We start from the raw sequence: 18,606 nt of genomic DNA on the forward strand, positions 1-18,606 counted from the left end.
GGACAGTCCATGTATTCATTAGGTGGCTTGACTGATCCATTTGCTATTTCTTGATTTCAAAACTCACCCCTTTTACATCCTTACTTGTTTAAGAGTGCCTCCTTTCAACTGGCTCCAGTTAGTGTTGTGCTAAGTGCCTGAAGTGGGTTGCCTCAGGCCAGTCCTCCTCACCGTGTTCGGAAAGGCCATGCCACAGAATCACAGAATCATGTAATGTTGCAAGTGATTTCATTATGGGGTGTTCTTTTTTCTTGAGAGGTTATACACAGCACACATCTTTCCATAAGCTGAAAACTGGTATTTTGACTGTCTTTACATTGTGGCTGGATTGAAGATCGGTTGGGATGTTATATGCAAGGGCCGAAGCAGGAGGAACCGGTGAGGTGTAAATGCAGCAGGAGGCTGATGTAACTCCGCCTCAGTTTTGAGGTCACTCTGATTGCCGAGGACAATGCTCGCTGAATTTCAAAAGGAATTAAGCAACATAGAGGAGGATTTTTTGATTCTCTCCCTGTTCCCCATCTGCTCAGTCTGTGCATTTGAAATTTTTCAAATTCTAGAATGGGAATATTACATTTACAGAAAGAGAAGTGCTATGATATAATTGTGTGGTTTAAAAGCTTTCTTTTTAGCCTGAACAAGCTGAAATTTAATGATGTCTATAAGTAAGCTTGTCCAACACTTCCTGTTTGAAGACACCTTAAAGCTTCTTAGTTTGGTAAAGGAGAGACGTAGTACCAGAGATGTAGTTTTTGCTTGGCTGTTAAAATTTACCCAAACCTGACCTACGTATGCAGTTGTGAAAAGCCTTAGCTTAAAAGTGCTCTGAAAATGTGTATTTGGAGTTGATACCTGAATTGTCAGAATATTCTCCCTCTTTCAAATAAAGCCAGGTTTCAGTAGCGCTCGGACTGCAGTGCCTGATGCCGGCCGAGCGTACGAGCATGCTCCATCCCGGAGCCACAGGGGCTGTGGGTAACGTTCCCCAGTGTTGGTCTCCCAGCAGTGATGGGCACCGTGGCAGTGCTGCTAGAACTGAAGGCAGTGCCGCGTTCTTGTACTTCCAGTGCTCCCTTACTGGAGCCCATGGGAGGAGGACTGGAAAGAGGCTTCACAGACTTTGTCAAATCCCTCCTGACAAACTGTAGAAGTAATTTCCCTGGGCACTCATCGTTGTTATGTGAAATGGAAATGCTACTGCCATGTAGTCACAAGGCAGCACTGTCAGAAAACTCATAAATGCATTTGAAGCACTCAGATTGCACAGAAACAAACAGGAAGGGATTAGAAGTCTTGTACTGAAAGCAAGGCTGTAGTGATGGGGAACTTCAGAGAAGTCAGAAGCTGTTCATTGAGGTGGCTGAGTTAGGAGTCACTCCGGTTCTCATCTGCCCTTTGAGTATTGCTGAGGAATGACAGCCAGGGCTCTTTGATAAAGTAGTTTGTGATCATTAATATTAAAAATGCTAATATCAGAATATGTGCACTGGGGAAAGGCTTGTTCATGGTAGAATTTCTCTACTTTTGAAGGCTTTATTTTATGACCATAGTTCACAATGATATTTTACAACTGTTGAAATCTCTGCATCCACAAATAACCTGTAAGGTACACTGTGTCGGTGAGGAAAATGTCGTCCTGGTCCTGTTTATCCTTGCTGTGGTTTGTTTTAATAGATCATTTCTGACCCTAGACTGCGTGTTGAACTAGCCCTTCGAGAAGCTGGACTTCATAAAACACTTTATGCAAAAGAGATTTTACCAAAAATCCCTCCACTGAAGCTTCCGAGAAGAGATATGGAATCTACGGCTTTTCGATTGTAGAGCACCTCTTGGATCAGGAGCAGAGAAGCTCCAGGGGTTCTGTCTGGTCTGTAGTGTGAAACCTTTAAATACACTTCCCTTAGCCTGTGTCACAGGACAACTCAGTTCTCTGTGTGTGCAGTCATTCAGGAAGCCAAGATGCCTTTTCCGCACAGGGCTCCACTTGTTTACCCCTGCCTCGGGGAGGGTTTTATGGAGGTTTGGTGGGTGTAGGCTGTTGTAGTCTCATTTCCCGTGTCCCGTTCTGCTGGGAGATAGGACACCTGTCCACGAGAGACTCCGACAGACGTTACAGGCCAATCTGATGCATCACATCTCAAGCAGGAACTGATTTCCAATTGGCAGCATAAATCCAGAACAGCTTTGCAGAACAGTCACTTGAGATTATGTTATGATACATGAATGCATCACACGTCTTTCATTCCAGCTTTCTTGAGAATTTGGTTCATTTAATTATAAAATCTCCATTACCACAAATGCTTCTATCATTCCTTGATTATTGTAAGAAGAAACTCAACTTTTATCTATATTTAGAAACCGGTTTGCTTCATCATATTTGCTGCCAACCAGTCACACAGTTGTGTATTACAGGTGAGTTTGCAGCATAAATTATAATTTGGAAAGAGCATTTCATATCTAGGCTCTTTATTTTGGAGCAGAAACTATTGAACGTGGTTCTATTAAATGAAAGGGAAATGGATGCTATTTCATTTTGTAACGGATTATGTTTCCAATCCTTACAGAAGATGAGTATGAAATGTATGTATTTCTCCTTGCTGTTAAAAGCAGATCTGCCAGCTAATCTTAGTGGTGTAAAATCTTCTCAGGTTACAGTTTTCTCATTGTCTTTTGTAAATACCAAGGCATTTATGATCAAAGACAGTTTAAATGAAGCTGTCAGTTGGTTTTGAGATAAAGGTCGCTGGTTTTTAGGCTGTGTCTTGTGATTGTCCCCATGTCTGCTGTTTCTCAGGGAACAGACTGAGTAGAAGTCCACTTACCTCAACGAGTCTGTACCAGCTCGATGCACCCATGGACCTGGGCGCATGGTTGGTGCGGAAAGGCCAGAATGAAAATTTTTAGAGGGGTTTTCCTGCAAAAGTAGAGTGTAGAAAACATGCAGGTCAGTGAATCTGGCTTCACGCATTTTGCTCAGGACACCCAGAGGCTGTCCTTGCCAGGAGCACTCCTGCAGACCCCCTTGGCCCCTCTCCTCGGCCTGGCCGACCCCTCCCCATGCTCCTGCAGGAAGGACGTGGATGCGTTGCCTTACTTCACCATCCTCAGCCTAGTGCTGTTCACAAGAGGTGAGCCAAACCCTTTAGGAAATGGAGGTGCTCATTAAGGATGTTTGCTTTCATGATAAATGCTTTCTACACTGTTAAGAAAAAACGAATTGTTGCAAGTTATTTTTGCACAAAGATGTATGAAATCACTTGCACACAGAAGTACTGATTATAGAAAACGTCAGTGGGAAACAGACTTCTCGACAGCATCTCTTGCAGTCACACTTCGTGTTTGTGACTCGATAAGGGCAGCAGTTCAGAACTTGGCCGTTCTTGATGCTGAGAGGTGAAGCGTGCATGGTATCATTAACAATCTGATTTTTAAATCCTGAGAAAAACTTCTTTGTGAAAATTCAGTTGTTCGGTTTCAAGATGTTCTGCTTATCTGTGGGTTTTGGCAGTCAGAAAAGTGGTTTAAATGTTAAATAGTACCTGAAGGACAAGGACCGAACTGACACGAGATTGGTTGTTGTGGTATCCAGCTGTTGCAAAACACCTACTGTTTGTGTCAGCTTGTTTGCACAGAAGCTGATGTGCACATTTATGGGTGTATTGTGGGAAAATGGAAGCCATGAGTGACTGCAGTGCCAGTTCTGACCCCTCTGAGGACAGAGAAGGCTTTGCCCTAACGGTTAGTATTTTGAATTGGGAGTTCACAGAGGGCACGCGTTCTGAGCTCTGTGGAGTACTGACTCATCTGAAACCCCTAAAGGGTGTCAAACTTGAAGTGTGTAGCAGGAAAAGCATTCGACAACACAATCACAAAGCTAAAACCAGAATAGAAAGGCAAAAGTCTCTTCACTGGACTGCACTCTGTAGAATGGAGAGTTCACTGTCTCCCACGTGGTTAGTGACTGGGGCTCTGTTTTTGTGAGTTACGGCAAAGCAAATTTGCTGGTCAAAGTAGGCTCAATGTTAAAGTGGTCTAATTCTTTTCCTGGAGGGGATTTTAAGTATTTTCACAAAGGATTTGGGGTACGTTGCTGTTAGTGCAGAAATTCCTGGAGCTTTAGACCCCAGAGAACTCCTTTTTGATTGATAGGTTAGATCGTGTGTTAAGGGACTGAGGTAATTTGGTTTCTGTTATGGGAGGATGCTGGCTCCTGGCCTGGGATTCCTTCCCTGTCAGATTAATATTTGAGCCTAAAAATTGCAATCTTGGAAGGGAAATTAGGAACCAGTCTGCTTTTCTTGTAAAAAAGTGGAGTTAGCATTTTCAAAGCAGCAAACTATTCCAGATTGAGGTGCTGGAAAGCTGTTGGAATGGCTCAGGGGGACCATGAAAGTGGGGTCCCAGCGACAGGAGAGCCCATGGCGGGGCCAGCCCCGATGGCCCTGCTGCCTTCCCCACGCCCCAGCAGCAAACCTCTGTGGAGAGGAGGAGGCCTGACACCCTGCAAGGGGTGACAAGAGGGATGCCAAGAGAATCCGCTTGTTTCAGAGGCAAATTGAGCTGTGCGCCAGTGTGTGGCAATGTTTCCAGGAGCAGAGGGGCCCTGAGGTTGCTGATGAAGAAGAGTTTAGGGTACTGACTGGAGATCGAGTACCTCAGGGATGGCCCCTTGGCATTTCTATGAGTATCTTTAGACTTAGATGGTCTGTGCTCTTAACTAGCGTTAATATCTTAAGATCCTCTCCTGTGGTTTTTGATACGTTAAAATTTTGTTTACCAGAACTCTAAAATCCTGTGTCAAAACTCATTTGGAAGCAAGCTCATTAGTGAACCGTAAGAACTGGAAGTGATTTTGGTGGGAAACACTTCAAGCCGAAGTTGACCCTCTGTGAAACCCCCCTCCACTCAACCCAGGTGCGGTTTGGTCGGCTACAGCTCAAGAGGATTTCCTGGATTGTTGCTGGATGTTGATTAGCAGAGCAATGGGAGAGATGCAGGCCCTGGCATTCACCTGAGATCAGGTCAAGGTTACGTTAGGAAGGTGTGCTCCCCATCCCTTCTCCTCTGGAGGGTTCCCGTGTCCCGTGCCCAAACCCGCCAACCATGCAACGGGGATGAGGCTGCTCCCGCGCTGCCGGGTCAGTCTGTGCAAGGTGGGCATCGTGCTCACCGACCGCTGCATTCAAACACTCCGGTACGTGTCAGCTTTTGACAGATCCTTAGGAATGAAAGTCTGAACAGCCTTTGTAACAGCAGTGAGTAACGAGAATAGTCACAAAGGTGGATTAATTTTACATGTCATTTACTTAGGTTTTGGCTTTATGCCAGACACAAAGGGGTCTTCTTCCTAGAGGATCACTTGAACAGGAGTGACCCTAATGGGACAGTCCTTTGCGACCACTGAGGAGTGAGGAGCGTGCAGTTCAGGAACACAGTCTTAATTCCTGCACACGTTTTGGCTGGCTCTATCCTTGGATGTGCAGGTATTGGTGCCATTCAGGCTGTGCCGGAGGCGCGCAGCTCAGGTGCAGTGATGTTTGCTGGATCCGGCTGCCCCGCTCGGCCGTGGGGGGCACTTGGCTGTGTCAGCGCATCATGTCTGAGTCTCTTTTCCCTTTCCCACAATAAGTGTCCATGGTGAGCTGGTGCAGGCAGGTCCTCCACACCCGCTCCTGGCACACAGCACAAACCCACTCTGCACTGCTGGGACCCGGTGCCCGCTGCTCGTGCTGCACCCCCATCAGTTGCTGGGGCAAAGTGTGTTTTCTGCCGGAGGGTGCAGCTCCAGGCGCTTCCGAATGAAGGCTGCGATCAGGCGCTGGGGCCGCTGCTGGTACTCCTGCAGCACCTCATGGGATGCCCGGATCTGGTCCCCCTCCAGGCGGTCTAGGAGTGCCACGCAAACGACGGCGGCTGTGGGACGGACAGAGCGCTGCGTTACCTCAGGCATTGCAACAGGCACCCGCAGCCCTGAAGCAGTGCCTCCTCCCCTACTGGGATGGGGAACGCACCCCAGTGCATCAGAGAGGGCAAAGTGGGGAGCCTCTGGCCACAGCGCCACTCTGCAGGTGCCCACCGCTTACCACACTGCTTTTCCAGCCAAACAGGGAAAGGCGGTGACAGCGGGACAGCCAGGACTTGCTTTAAGGCTGGGAGAGGGATGATGGGGGGGATCAAGTTTTGTTTCATTTGATCCAACTGCACCAGGCTTTCTAAAACAAACTGTTTTGTTGAACCACACAATGCGTTTTAGTGTACTTCTCCAGTTACAATTGCTAGTAATGCACTTTTGGCCTTCTGAGTGTTTGAATTTCTCAGAAAACCAAACCCTCAGGCTGAGGAAAGGCAGGGAGGTGGAGGAGCGGGAAGTATGCCGGGGCAGTGTGGGAGGACTCACCTTTCAGCCCACACAGCCTGCACAGGGCAGCAAATGCTGTGGACTCCATTTCAATGTTCCTCACGCCGGCGTCGTAAGCTCTTTTTAAATAGTTCAACTTTTTTTCTCTGGAAAAAGAGCACAATGCTCCGTCTAATCGCCCCTGACCTTGAAAGGAAGCAGAGAAGCGTCACTGCTGGCCCTCGAGTGCATACAGTCAGGTGCAGTCCAGCAATGCCTCCGTTTTGTCTGCAGCTGGCTAAGTTTTCCTTAGCACTGTTCCTTGACTTGTAATATCCTCTCTAACTCCTCTGGTGGCTTTGGCTGGGCTGCAGCTGCCTCTGGGCCTGCTGAGCAGACCGGTGCCTGGGGCGGCTACTCCTCTCGCACAGTAAGCGGAGCCCTCGATGCCAGCGGAATGCCTACCTGGGCTAAGTGCTTTGTTTGTTGCTGTTTCTGCTGTTAATCCTCCCAAATGGCTTTTTGTTTAAATAAAACATGGCCTTGAGCAATACACAGATGGTCGCATTTGTGAGCAGATCCAAAGGTTTATAAATAGTCCTTGGATTATTAATTCTTCATTTATTACATTTCATCGACTCTGCAGTCAGTGTTTAATTTTGCAAAGGAAACGGTTCTAGAGTAATGAGAGTTTGTTTATGGAAGCATCATGGGCTTCCTGACGCTTTTCTCCTGTTTGGTAGTGCTGGAGTTACAGCCTTGTAGGAAGCAGCTCAGCTCGCTGCAGGATTGTGGATGAGGGGCTGCTCTCTTTGCCAGGGCAGTTACTGGCCTCCCACTTTCAGAGGATCTGGGACCATGTGTGGTACGCCTGTAACAGCTGGACAGGGGGCAGCAATGGTGCCCCGGGCACCTGCGTCGTCCCAGGGAGCAACTGCTGCTGGGTGGATCTTCACCTGATCCACCATCAATTACAGCAGTGCTGGCCTTGCGGGTGACATTACAGAGTTTAACTGGACAGGAGACCAGTTAGCAGAGGAGATCTTGCCCCAGCAAAGTCCCAGCATCGGAACTCCATGTTCTAAAGGTGTGCCCTCCTCTGACTGCTCTAACATGTCAGAAGGGTCTGCTCAGCCCTCCTGAGTGTTTGGTAGCATGGGGAGTTCTGCCTACATAAGAACATAAAGACTTGGCACTGTTTAGGAGAAGGAAGAACAAAGATGGTTTTACCTTCGTAGAAGTCATAGGTGCACATGGTATGGCCGATGAGCGTGGGGAAGTCGGTTATCTCCTTGCTGCAGGCGAGTAGTTCCTCCACGAGGTCCTTGTCCAGCTCAGTGCTCCGCACCACCACGTCATCCAGCACCACCTGCTCAAACTGTGGCTGGAAGGAGGAGTCCACAGCCATGTCCGTGATGACAACAGACCCAGCCTCAATCCCTGTGGAAACAAAGGCTGAAGCTACACCGGAGCGCATAATGCTTGTGACCTGCTGCAGAGCTTCAGCAGGAGGGGCAAACCTCAGGTGTGTGCGACTGCAGGGTTGTTCTCTTTAGAGAACAAAACAGATGTGAGAGAGTAATTGGAATTCATGCTGTAGTGCAGACGTACAAGTAAAGTGTACAGACTCGGCACACGATGGGCGATTGTGGGAATGTGCTGAGTGACAGCCTTTTAATTGCTTCTGGCTCACTGAGATCATGCCCTGCCACCAGCTTGTGTGGGGTACAAAGGGTCCCCACCAGTGCAGAGGACTACAGGCACTGGGACAGCCGGGAGGATCTCAAAGCCTGACAGTGACTTGCAGTCCAGTGTTCTCTGTTTGAAAACCAACAGCCTGTTGCTGTGAGTTCAGAGCCTTCGGTCGTTATAAAAATGTGTACTCTGCTGAGCCAGTCATGGCAAGTTTGCTGGGGTTTAACCCAAAACAAAATACTGTGCTGTTTGATATTTGGGGGACCTGACAAAATGCTGAAGCTCCTAACTGTGTGTCCTATTGCTGAGAATCTTTTTTATTAATGGCTTTTTTTCTCTGAAGAAAGACCGTGGACAGCTTACCTAAGCCTCCAGAAGTACCGATGCGTATAATAGTAACATCTCGGCACTTTGCATGGTGCAGCAGTTTGATAAGTTCATGAAGCATGATGGAAATGGAAGGGATGCCCATCCCATGCTGTTGGGAGGAGAAAAAGAAAAATGTCATTCCCCATGAAGCTGCAGCAGGGGACAGGTACGTGACTGCAATGAGCTCAGGGTTATGCTGTGGCCTCTTTCTGCTGAGGAGACCAATAATAATGTTTCTGAGGGAGGAGAAACATCTCAGGGGCTTTGTAGCCTGTCCAGGTAAAGTGTCTAACCCTCTTCTCCCCTTGACACTGTTAAGGCTGCTGTCATCAGCAGAGCTGGCATTCATCCCTGGGGACCAGCACGTCAGATGCTCAGATGGGATCTCTCCTTCAAGAAAGGTGTCTCCACAAACATCCCGATGACTGAGTGGTCCAAGACCTTCTCCTTCTGTTGCGTGTCCTTATGCCACGTTCTTATGCCAGGTTACTTCCATTCTTTGCCATGTTCTGCTTTTGCTCTCAGAGTGGTGAATGTCAGTGAGGACAACCTGAGCCTCTGCTTCTCCAGGTGCATCCCAGCCTGTCCCCTCCCCACGCCAGAACACCTTTGCCCACGTCACTGGGCGCAAAGGGTGACGGATGCGTTTATGCTCTCGGTGAGGACCTGTTTTGGGGTCAGGTGTTTGCTGCATGAAGCCTCGCACCTTGTAGGCCACTTCTCCTGCTTCCTGGCTTGCATCACCCACCCTGGTGTCCCTCTGTCCCCAGCGCCTGCCTTGCTGCCTGCAGGCTCTCCCCTCCTTTGCCCTGGCCCATGGTGCCTCGGCGCCCATCTCTGCCGCCGCTCCTTTGGTCTGGGTGGATGCTTTGCGAATCTTGGGCTGTCGAGGCTGCCCCTGCTTTTCTGCCCAGCACTCCATCATGGGCCCATCCTAATTTTCTGCTCCATTGCTCAACCAATGTCCTTTTCTTGGCTTTACCCTTAAAAACAAAAGGTGTTTGGTGCTGTTTGGTTTTACCCTTAAAAATGCCTCATGTGTTTTTGGTTTTGTTGTTGTGTTCAGACACCTGGAGGAGGTTTCTTAGGAGGCACAGTCAGTGCAGCGTCTGCAGTCAGTTTGCACGTTGCTCTCTCTTCGTTTGGCTGCGAGACTGAGGGTCTGTTAGGCTCGTGTCATGTTTTAAATATGAAAACTTCCTGCCTGTTGTGATGCTGGAACATCACGTCGAGTTATTTGCCAGTGCCTAAAAATTTCATTCTCGTTGTAAATATTCAAAGCGGGAAACAGTTCCTGCCACCAGTTCGCTTGAGTTCATTTGGGTTTCTAAGCAACCTGCAAGCATGCGATGCTGGCAGCTGCTCTGCATGAAGCGTTTTGGGGGAAGCTCGCTGTGTGCTCTGCCCTGTGCCCCTCGCAGGGATGGGCCCAGGGACCGATGGCTTCTGTATTGGCACAGAACCTGTGCGTGGCCAAGAGCTCAGTGCCAGCTTTCCTTCTGGCTGTGCCACAACTGCTGCTGGGCTGGGGAACAGCAAAATTTGGGGATGTTTTCCCCTTGGATCCTGTCAGTTTGATTCCCTCAGGCTCTTCCATCAGTCAGATTTGGTTTGGTTTTATGAGGGTGACCAAAACGTGCGCTTTGTTGTATGTGACGCTGTCTCCCGTGAATCAGACCCAGGACCAAGAGATGATGGCAGGACCAAACTTGGAGGTATGAGCACTCACCAGCACAGCCTGCCTTTGCTTTTCCCCTGTACAGTGGCAAACATTCTGCTCTTAAAGAATAATTAATAGTAAAGCAAGGTTTTTACTTCAGAACTCATGTCAATGTAATACTTGCAGCAATATTTTGTAGCTCATGCGTGGTGGAAGTGGTCATCACTGCTCAAATTGCCACGCTGCTGAGCTGAGGAAAATATGTGCGTGTTCCTATTTATTGCCTTGCTTTTTAAACTGGCTGTGCTGGGTGCTGAGAAATGCCATTCGGAGCAGCTCGACCACGGCTGAAAGGTTGTGCTGGTGGTAACGGCTGAGCACTGAAAAGAGGAGAAATACCTGCAGGTGGGTGATGTCGTGCCGGTCATCATCACTGTGGCTGGGCGGACAGGGGCTGCCGCCAGCCCGCTGGGGGACCTCACCGGTGGCAGCGGACCCTGTGACAGGGGCTGCCGTGGGTGCCCATGACACGGGGCAGCGCGGCACGGTACTTACGCTGATGGAGAGCACCGGCCCGGCGCGGTACATAGCATACCGGTCCGTCCCTGCGCAGATGTCTGCCAGGTCCTCCCCGTCGCCCTCCAGTCCCAGCTCCTTGTGCATGAACTGGGCAAATGCCCTCATCCTGTTCGGGCTGCCGCCAACGCAGACAAACTGGATGTGAAAAAAAATGTCTTTACTGGGAAAGTTGTGAAGCCCTGGCAGAGGCTGCCCAGGACAGCGGTGGAGTCCCTACTCCTGGAGGGGTTAAAAAACCATGTAGGCGTGGCACCTTGGGACATGGTTTTGTAGGCACGGTGGGGTTGGGCTGATGGTTGGACTGGGTGATCACTGGACTCAGTGATTCTGTGATTCTATAAAATGTGAATGTGTCAGTGTTTAAGTAAAACAGCCACCAAGATTAAGTCTTAATGTGGCAGCTCTGGGCTGTGCCCAACATCTCCCCAGAGGGCACAGCAGGCTGCTGCCTCCTCGCAGGCAGTTGAAGGCCATCAGGGCAACCAAGGGTGTCAAAACCAGGAGTAAACACCAAGCCCAAGCTGTTACTCCTCCAGGGTCGTGACTACGCTAGGTCCAGACCACTGCACAGCTGCGCATGCTGGAGCATCAGTCCCAGGCTGAGAAAGTCTAAAATCATCCAGCAAATTAAAGCTGTTAGTGCTCCTGCTGACAGCAAAGCCAAATCAGATGTTAGAGCTGCTCGGCATTTAACTTATTCTATCAACAGTGCCAACTGCAATTAGTGAGCACTGCTAATGACACAGAGGCCATAAAGTCAGAGAGGAAAAAGGACAAATTTTACACATTAAAGGGAAAAATGCTCCCTTGTTGTAGGAGGGGGCCCAGCCTGCGGCTGCAAGGGCAGCACTGCTGATCCAGCTGCCCACAGCACAGCAAAGTGAGGGCTGTGTGTGGCAGGGCTGTGCTGGGCTGCTTGAGCCCTTTGGCCCTGGGGCACCACCACTCATCCCCTGCGCTGCTGAGGAAATGCTCCAGTTTAATAGGGAAGATGATGCAGTCACGACAGGCTGGTTCTGACAGAAGGTCTCAGCCAAAAATACATCCTCTTTCCCTTGTCTCCAGGAGATGAGGATCAGATGCTTTGGATAAATGCTTCCTCCATCTGCCCTCCAACATGGGCACCAATACAAAATCAGGTTTTACGGAACTGCAGGATTTTAAAAGATAATTTTCTATGGGGATTTCCTCCCAAAAGAAGCAAGGATGGACGTCTTCCCTGCCTGGGCTGCCCTGGGTCACTGAGGCCCTTTGTTGAGCAGCCAGACCCTGCCCCGTGCGGGACCATCTGCAACCGCAAGGCCCTGGCATGGAGTGGCAGAGCTGTGGGACAAAGGGCTGGGAGCTGTGCCCTCACTTTTGCAGCTGCTGTTTACCTTTATGTCCCCAAACATTGCTGGCAGGTTGTGCGTCTTCGTTCCCAAGTCCAAGTGGTACAGAACGTCCTCCTCCATCGAGTCCAAGTGTGGGTTTTTCACGTGGACAAGCCCACTGCTGCGGGGAGACGGGAGCAGAAGGGGCAAGGTCAGTGCCTGCAGGAAGGGGGACAGGGCAGGATGGGGCGGGGGGTGGCCGGGGTCTGTGAGGGGCACACGTGGCCCTGGTGTCAGGGAAGAGATGGGACAGGGTTACAGACAGGGATGAGCCAGCTCTGCGTGGTGTCCGGCGTGGCTGCCGTTGTGTGAGAGCCCTGCTGTCACACAAGCTGTCCTCCTCGCATCTGTCACTATTGGTACCTCTGACAGCTCTCTTATTATGTTTGCATATTTGGAAAAATACGTCTCTCAGTATTTGTCATCGGTTTTCTCAATGGCAACCTAAGCTCTTTCTGTCATATAATTCTGCCAGAGATACCTTGTGGGTAAGACACTGTGCGACTTTGTATGTGATAGCTCGGTAAGCTCTTAGCAAATCAGGGTTTGATATTTATATTGTCCCGAAGAGCTGCCTGGCAGCACAAGTGCAAATTAAATCAGATGCTGCAGACAGCGGGAGGCCAGCATGCCTTCTCTTCCCACCAGCTTTAATAGATGGGAAGCAGCTAAGTAACAATACAGATCAGTTTTATAAATAAGACTTAAACAAAACCCAGAGAACGTTTTTCTTGTCTTATTAAAACCAACCCAACCGCTCCCGTTACTCACGCTGCGTAACCTGTTGTTTCGGTCATGGTGAGCTGAAAGCGATACTGCAGGAGAGGGAAGGCAAACACCAGCTGTTGCTCCAGCTGTTGGTTTTGGAGCGGGGAAGAGGTCTGAAGGGCTCTGCAGCGGGTTAAATACCCTCTTGGCTTTGTGTGGCTCCCAAGAGCAGCAGTGGCCGCTCCCCACTGCCCCGGGTGAGGGTCCCTCGGCGGGGCCGTGGTTCCTCCCGCATTGGCTGTTTGTGCAGGTGCGGCGCTGCTAACCCTGGCTCGCCTCCCAGTGCCGTGTCAGGGTGGCGATGGCTGGGGCCGCTGACCCCACGGCCAGTGGGGTGCGTGGCTGCCACACGTGCGTCCTGGGGCACAGCTTTGTGCCAAGGGCTTGTCTGAGTTTGCCACCACAGGGATCGAATGGCACTCTCGACCTGGACACCAGCCTCAGACCCAGCCTTTCTCTGGCCCCTTTTGGTCCAAGTTTCAAACCACCCCATTTCTTTCTCCGGTGCACACGGTTCATGCTGTCGGGGAGCTCTGTGGGCTCTGGGAAGCGATGGCACTGTGTTTAGAGCGGCTGTTGCACCGCAGCTGCAGCAGCCCAGCCTGTTTCATGGGTGCCCGTGCGGGGGCAGATCACCCTGTGCTGGCGGAGCAGCTGCCTCCAGCCTGCCAGGGTGCGAGCAGGGCATGTGCTCCCAGCACAGACGGGGCTGGGGGGAGCTGGGCAACCTATTGCCGCGTGGCGTCACTGGAGACCAGGACACCTTTTACTTCTTGAACTGTCACGGTCAGAGAATCACAGAATCATTACTGTTAGGAAAGACCTCTAAGCCAATCCAGTCCAATAGTCAGCCCAACCTCTGTGCCTGCTAAGCCATCTCCCCAAGTGCCATGTAAACATGGGGTTTGACCCCCTCCAGGATGGCCCAGAAAACTGAGAAGGAAAACACAAGGTAAGCGTCAAAAGGTGGTTGTGGCCATTCTCGTTAGTCCCCATCTTCACACTGATGTCTCTTAACACAAACCAGTGACTCACAATCGATGTGTTTCTGTCATGGCTGAGCTCCCCAGAGGGCAGCCCTGCCAGTGCCCGGGTACGGCCATGGACAGATGGGTTGCTGCTGTTCAGAAATGGATCCTGAAGCAACTGGTCCTGCCCTGGAGAGGCTCATTTTAGTCTCAGCAATGTCCAGACAATGGTGTTTGTTCTCACCATCCACATGACTCTGTCTCAGCCCAGGAGCCCTTCAGGACGGTTTGCAGTCAGGGGTGTCAGTGCCAAGCTTCCCAGGTCCCGGGGAGGCTGCTGGCACTCTGCGGCTGTGGAGGAGTGGGTGCCAGCTCCTGAGGGGCCTCTCCAGCACAGCCCTTCCCTCAGCTCCCACAGGGAAGTGACCTCTCAGGGTCACTTCTCAGGACTGAAAGGACACTTCTCTGGGGCACTTCTCAGCCCCTTAGCCACTGCTGCTTGCTATCCCTGGGGAGCACACGGTGGGATGTGGGGCACGCCTGGGGTGCCAGACAGGGCCGGGGGAGCAGGCAGCAGTGCCGGGGCAACCACCCAGGTTCCTACTCATGGCTCAGACCAAAGGGGAGCGTGGCTGAACCACAGGGTGCCCAGCAAGGCTGTGCCACTCACTCTCTGCCTCGGATATTCTCGGGTCCATCTCATCAGCAACGAGCTGCTGTTTGAGACAGAAATGCCCCGGCATCCTGTGCTTCAGCTGCAGGAGAAGACTGGAGGTACTGGTCGGGCTGCCTGTCCTGACATGATATGAGAAGTTGCCCTGAAAGATATTTTAGGCAGCAGCTGGAGGGGCAGAGTCTGGCATTTGCTATTGGCCCCCAGGAATGGTAAATTAAAGCTCTGGTTAATTAGCTAAGTGCTAGGTGATTAATTGCCATGGTGAACTGAACCAATAAACATGTCTGATTTCAGCACAGGTTTTGTCAGCCAATGGTTTTGCTTTGTACCATCTTGGACCACTTCTCCGTGATGGACACGATGGTCACTGCAACCTTAATCGCCCTCGCAGGGTTTTATTATTTTATTTTTTCAGCTTTGACAGCTTTTGTAGTTGGAGCCCTGCTGACATGGCAGGGCCTGTCTGGCTGTGGACTCCGTGCACAGAGCTGTTCGGTGTCCCCTGTCCTTTGGACTGGTACTTAACGGTGGCTTCGGCTTCTTTCAGAGAGATTTGCAAGGCTCCCTCCTCCCATATGCTGTTTTTCTTCTTTGCCATTTAGCTGGCTAATAAGCACTAAAAATAACTGACAGAAAATCAAAGCACGATTGCCATCCATTCAGAGCTGCAGCGCTCATTAACAACACGTTGTGTGTGGCGCTCGCAGCGCGGCATCCGGGCGCAGTGAGGTCCTCCTTCACTAACAGGGTGCGGAAGGCGAGTGCTGCAGCTGAGACACCCTTTTGCTGGGCAATTCCACCTCCAAACGCTCACAAGTGCAAAGCACTGGATAAAAGCCAATAAGCACCATAAACCAGTGGTACAGAAAAGTGTAAATCGTTTGTCTTGCCCAAGACAGTGTCAGGATGGATCCGAGGAGGTGTGGAAGCAGAGCCCTTATGGATATCTCAGACTTGCTGGAGTGGTACCAAAGGCAGGCTGGAATGCTTTCTCTGCTCTGATGAAGTTCTCCCCTCTCTGGGTGCTGTTAACATACGTCTGCCAAAGATGACTTATTACTGACACTCCACAGCACTCCTGAAGGATCTGGAGTCCCTTTTTCCTTTCAGAGTGCACCAGGCTGCACCACGAGGTGCACAGAGAAAGGTTTCCTTGGGGCATCTTCCTCCTGCAGCCGTGAACTGCCTCCCTTGGTGCAATTGCTGTGGTTTTGAGCACGGAACTCAATGTTTCTGGCAAATTGCAGTTAATGCAGTGGTTGTTATGCAGATCTTTACAGGTTTGCTACTTGCAAATGGCAGCTGTGAACACTTTGGGGAAGTGAGATCACAGCTTGGGGTTTTGCCTGCTTCCCTGGGCGTGCGCTGGTGTGGTGGAGAGAAACGAGGATGCCCTGCCCCACGCCTGCCTTTAGCATCCCTCGCTCGCTGACAGGAACACGGGCGGCGGGGAGCTGGGAGGGCATGTGGGCTCTGCCCCTGATGCGTGCCACGAGCCACGCTGCCCGCGGCCTGCAGGGCGGGTGGCGGCAGGGGCGGGTTTGGCACGTGGGGCTCGCACGGCGAACAAGAGGGAACAGCTGGAGCACTGAGCACAGACGAGTCCGTGGGATGAGTGGGCACAAGAATCACCTGCCAGTGGGGGAGCACAGCGGGGAGGGATGGATCGGCACGAGTCTCTCACCTTACTCCATTATTTTCCAGCAGCTCCAGCAGTGCCTTGCGATCCACAGCCCTGAGGGGATTCAGAGCAGGAGGAATCTTGGTCCCCAAAATGCCTGCACTGCCACAGGCTCAGCCCACCCGTGGGTGCTCTGCGACCCGCGGGGCACGGCTGCGCGGGGGCTTCACTGGGAGCATTCACAGCGCGGCTGCAGGGAAAGGTGGGGCACGGCAGAGTGATGGACACACAGATGTCGCCACGCGAGTGACCCTGCGACAAGGGCAGAGGCTGCTGCCTCGGCCTGTGACAGGCAGTGCCTCCCTGCCTCCCCCGCCGTGTTCCATGGCGGTGGCGTTGGGCGCCCCTGGCAAGGCTGGCGCCTCCGCCATTATAAACTGTCTCACATACGATAGTGTCCGGGAGCGCACAGACAACTCCTTCAGTTAACATTTACATACAAACTAGAAACGCTATTCCTGCGTACCCACCTGCCATCCTTGCCTGGTGGATGCTGGAGTCCCGGAGCAGCCATGCTCGCCCTGGGCAGGGACTCCCGCACCCCAGGTGAGGCGCAGGGCTGGGCTTCAGAGCACCGCCCCGCAGGCTGAGCAGAAATGTCCTGGAGCCACAGTTCTGCCTGGACAGGGAGGCTGAGAAACCGCAAGTAAGCAATGTTCCTGGTGGTGTTTGTGCCTGCTGTGTTCAAGGTAAAAGGAACAAGCGTGTTCTTTTTGAGTAAACATGATTGCACCAAGGGGAACAGTTGACTGCTGTGTTTGGCTTCCTAGAACTGGTGTTGAAGGGAAGGCGCAGGAGCCACCGCTGCCTGGCCCGTACAAAAAATCCATCACATTTGGTTCCCTCCTTTCTGGTTATTCCTGTGATTGTTGTCCTTCAGGATGGCTTTAAATACATCCCAAACTGAAGCATGGCTGCTCTTCTCTCACCGACTGTAGGGCAGCTCTGTGTGCTGCAGGCATGGCTCGTGCTTGCCATGGCAGAGGCGGATGGGATGGGATGGGATAGGATAGGATAGGATAGGATAGGATAGGATAGGATAGGATAGGATAGGATAGGATAGGATAGGATAGGACAGACTATTTTCATCTGAAAGGGACCTCCAACGATCATGTAGTCTGACTGCGAGACTGTTTTCTTCTTTCGCGAGGAGGGTGGGGAAGTGAGGATGACGAGATGTGGGGTCCACAGCGGGCTGGGGACCCCTGCTTACTGCACCCAGAAGGAGATCATGGGGCGGGAAGTGGGCAGACAATATAGGACCGTGCATGAAAGTAGTACCATCCATTCACAGATTATGTATAAGCTAACCCAATCATGCGGAGACGCGTGTGTTAATAAAGGGTATAAGAGGCGCGTGTGAGATCAAGTGCGTGCTGGCCAGCCATGTAACTTCAATAAAGAATCTTGCTTCCACATCACCGTGTCGTGTCTCAACAGCGACAGCGAGAAGCAGATATTGTTGCCTCAAGCGAGTGTTTGTTTGTGACTGATTCAGAGTTAAATTCAGGATTTCTGAGTGCCAGGCAGTAAAGCCATACATGTATGTGCTAAAGGATGACAAATAAAGCACCATGAAGTCTATGGCAGAAAAACATATGGTAACCTAGACAGGCTCTCAGCAAGAGAAGAGCTGGAAGCCAGCGCTCCTGCACCCCTCCAACACTTCTAGTCCTGTCAAATGCTATTTTAAATCAGACAGACGTGTGGCAGCCTTTGCTCGGCATAAAGATGTTCCACCCGCTGCATCCTGCCCAAGCTGCCTGCTCTAAGCAAGCCTGAGCCGTTTCTTCCCCAGTCAGCTCCTTTCTGACATCTCCTGTGGTGCCTCTGTTGTGCTCCCGAAGCTGCTGATAAACCAGATATTCCAACAGTGTGGAGCAGCCGTGGGAGCCGCTTGCAATGCTGGGGCTGGGTCTGGGCAAGAGGGGACGGGTTGTGCTGGTGACACAATCATGACAGCGAGCCCGTGCGCACACAAGTGCATTAGTGATGGCTTTAAATTATCAGCTCTGGTTCGTTAGCAGAGAGTTCATGAAGGTTCCCCATCTGAGCTGCCTGGTGTATTCCTCTAGCGATGGTTTCTGTCAATCAGCATAAAGGTGTGGAGGGTAGAGTTTTCAGCTGGCAGAAACAAGGCTCTGTGCCAGCAGCTCCCCTCTCCCCTTCCCCTGCCCTGGGCTGCAGATCCAGAATAGCAAACAAGGTGGGCAAAACAGAGATCTTTATCCACAGTTTGCTCTGATTCTTTGCTTTGCTATGTTTGTTATTGGTATAAATTGGTTCCTGGCTTTGGGAGAAGTCAGTAAAACGCCTTCTGAAGAGACCACGCACCACAAATCCTGGGGGCACGTGACTGATTGCGGCTTCTTGGGACGAGCTTTCCCTAGGGGCAAACACTGCCATAAACCCACTTATTTCAGCAGAAATGGGCTGTCTGACGTCTGTAGCTGTTCAAGGAGCTGCTGATCTGCCAGTCCCCAGTGTTCCTGCGCTGGAG

At 51.2% G+C, this 18,606-nt stretch overlaps 2 protein-coding genes across 5 annotated transcripts in view; one reads left to right on the forward strand and one right to left on the reverse strand.

The window, feature by feature from the left end:
• CCDC148 (coiled-coil domain containing 148) overlaps positions 1-1,829 on the forward strand; it is a 45,983-nt gene extending 44,154 nt beyond the window's left edge. Inside the window, 1 exon segment of the mRNA XM_054069318.1 lies at positions 1,675-1,829. Within this exon segment, the coding sequence (XP_053925293.1) occupies positions 1,675-1,821 (147 nt within the window). The 3' untranslated portion in view covers positions 1,822-1,829.
• A 576-nt stretch (positions 1,830-2,405) lies between these two features.
• Positions 2,406-17,437, reverse strand: UPP2 (uridine phosphorylase 2). 4 transcript variants are annotated; one of them, XM_054069316.1, is made up of 7 exons: positions 16,577-17,437; positions 12,017-12,131; positions 10,617-10,775; positions 8,396-8,510; positions 7,568-7,777; positions 6,398-6,544; positions 2,406-5,913 (listed from the first exon to the last, which is right to left on the reverse strand). In XM_054069316.1, the coding sequence occupies exons 1-7, from the start codon at positions 16,618-16,620 to the stop codon at positions 5,741-5,743; spliced, it is 963 nt and encodes a 320-aa protein (XP_053925291.1). In that variant the 5' UTR covers positions 16,621-17,437; the 3' UTR covers positions 2,406-5,740. The 4 variants fall into 4 exon arrangements, with proteins under 4 accessions (XP_053925291.1, XP_053925290.1, XP_053925292.1 ...); XM_054069315.1 differs by having other exon boundaries at positions 12,017-12,134; positions 16,577-17,436; XM_054069317.1 differs by lacking the exon at positions 16,577-17,437 and adding an exon at positions 12,785-16,233.
• Between the last annotated feature and the right edge of the window lie 1,169 nt (positions 17,438-18,606).

Source organism: Cuculus canorus, chromosome 6 (assembly GCF_017976375.1).
Source record: "Cuculus canorus isolate bCucCan1 chromosome 6, bCucCan1.pri, whole genome shotgun sequence".
NCBI classification, from domain to species: domain Eukaryota; kingdom Metazoa; phylum Chordata; class Aves; order Cuculiformes; family Cuculidae; genus Cuculus; species Cuculus canorus.

Excerpts from the sequence above, each read along its gene's own strand:
- UPP2 (XM_054069315.1), bottom strand. The coding sequence starts at position 16,620 with ATGGCTGCTCCGGGACTCCAGCATCCACCAGGCAAGGATGGCAG. Across the intron at positions 8,511-10,616 it reads GGCCGGTGCTCTCCATCAGC|CATGGGATGGGCATCCCTTC; the intron begins GTAAGTACCGTG and ends TCCTCCCAACAG. Across the intron at positions 7,778-8,395 it reads CGGTACTTCTGGAGGCTTAG|GGATTGAGGCTGGGTCTGTT; the intron begins GTAAGCTGTCCA and ends TTGTTTCCACAG.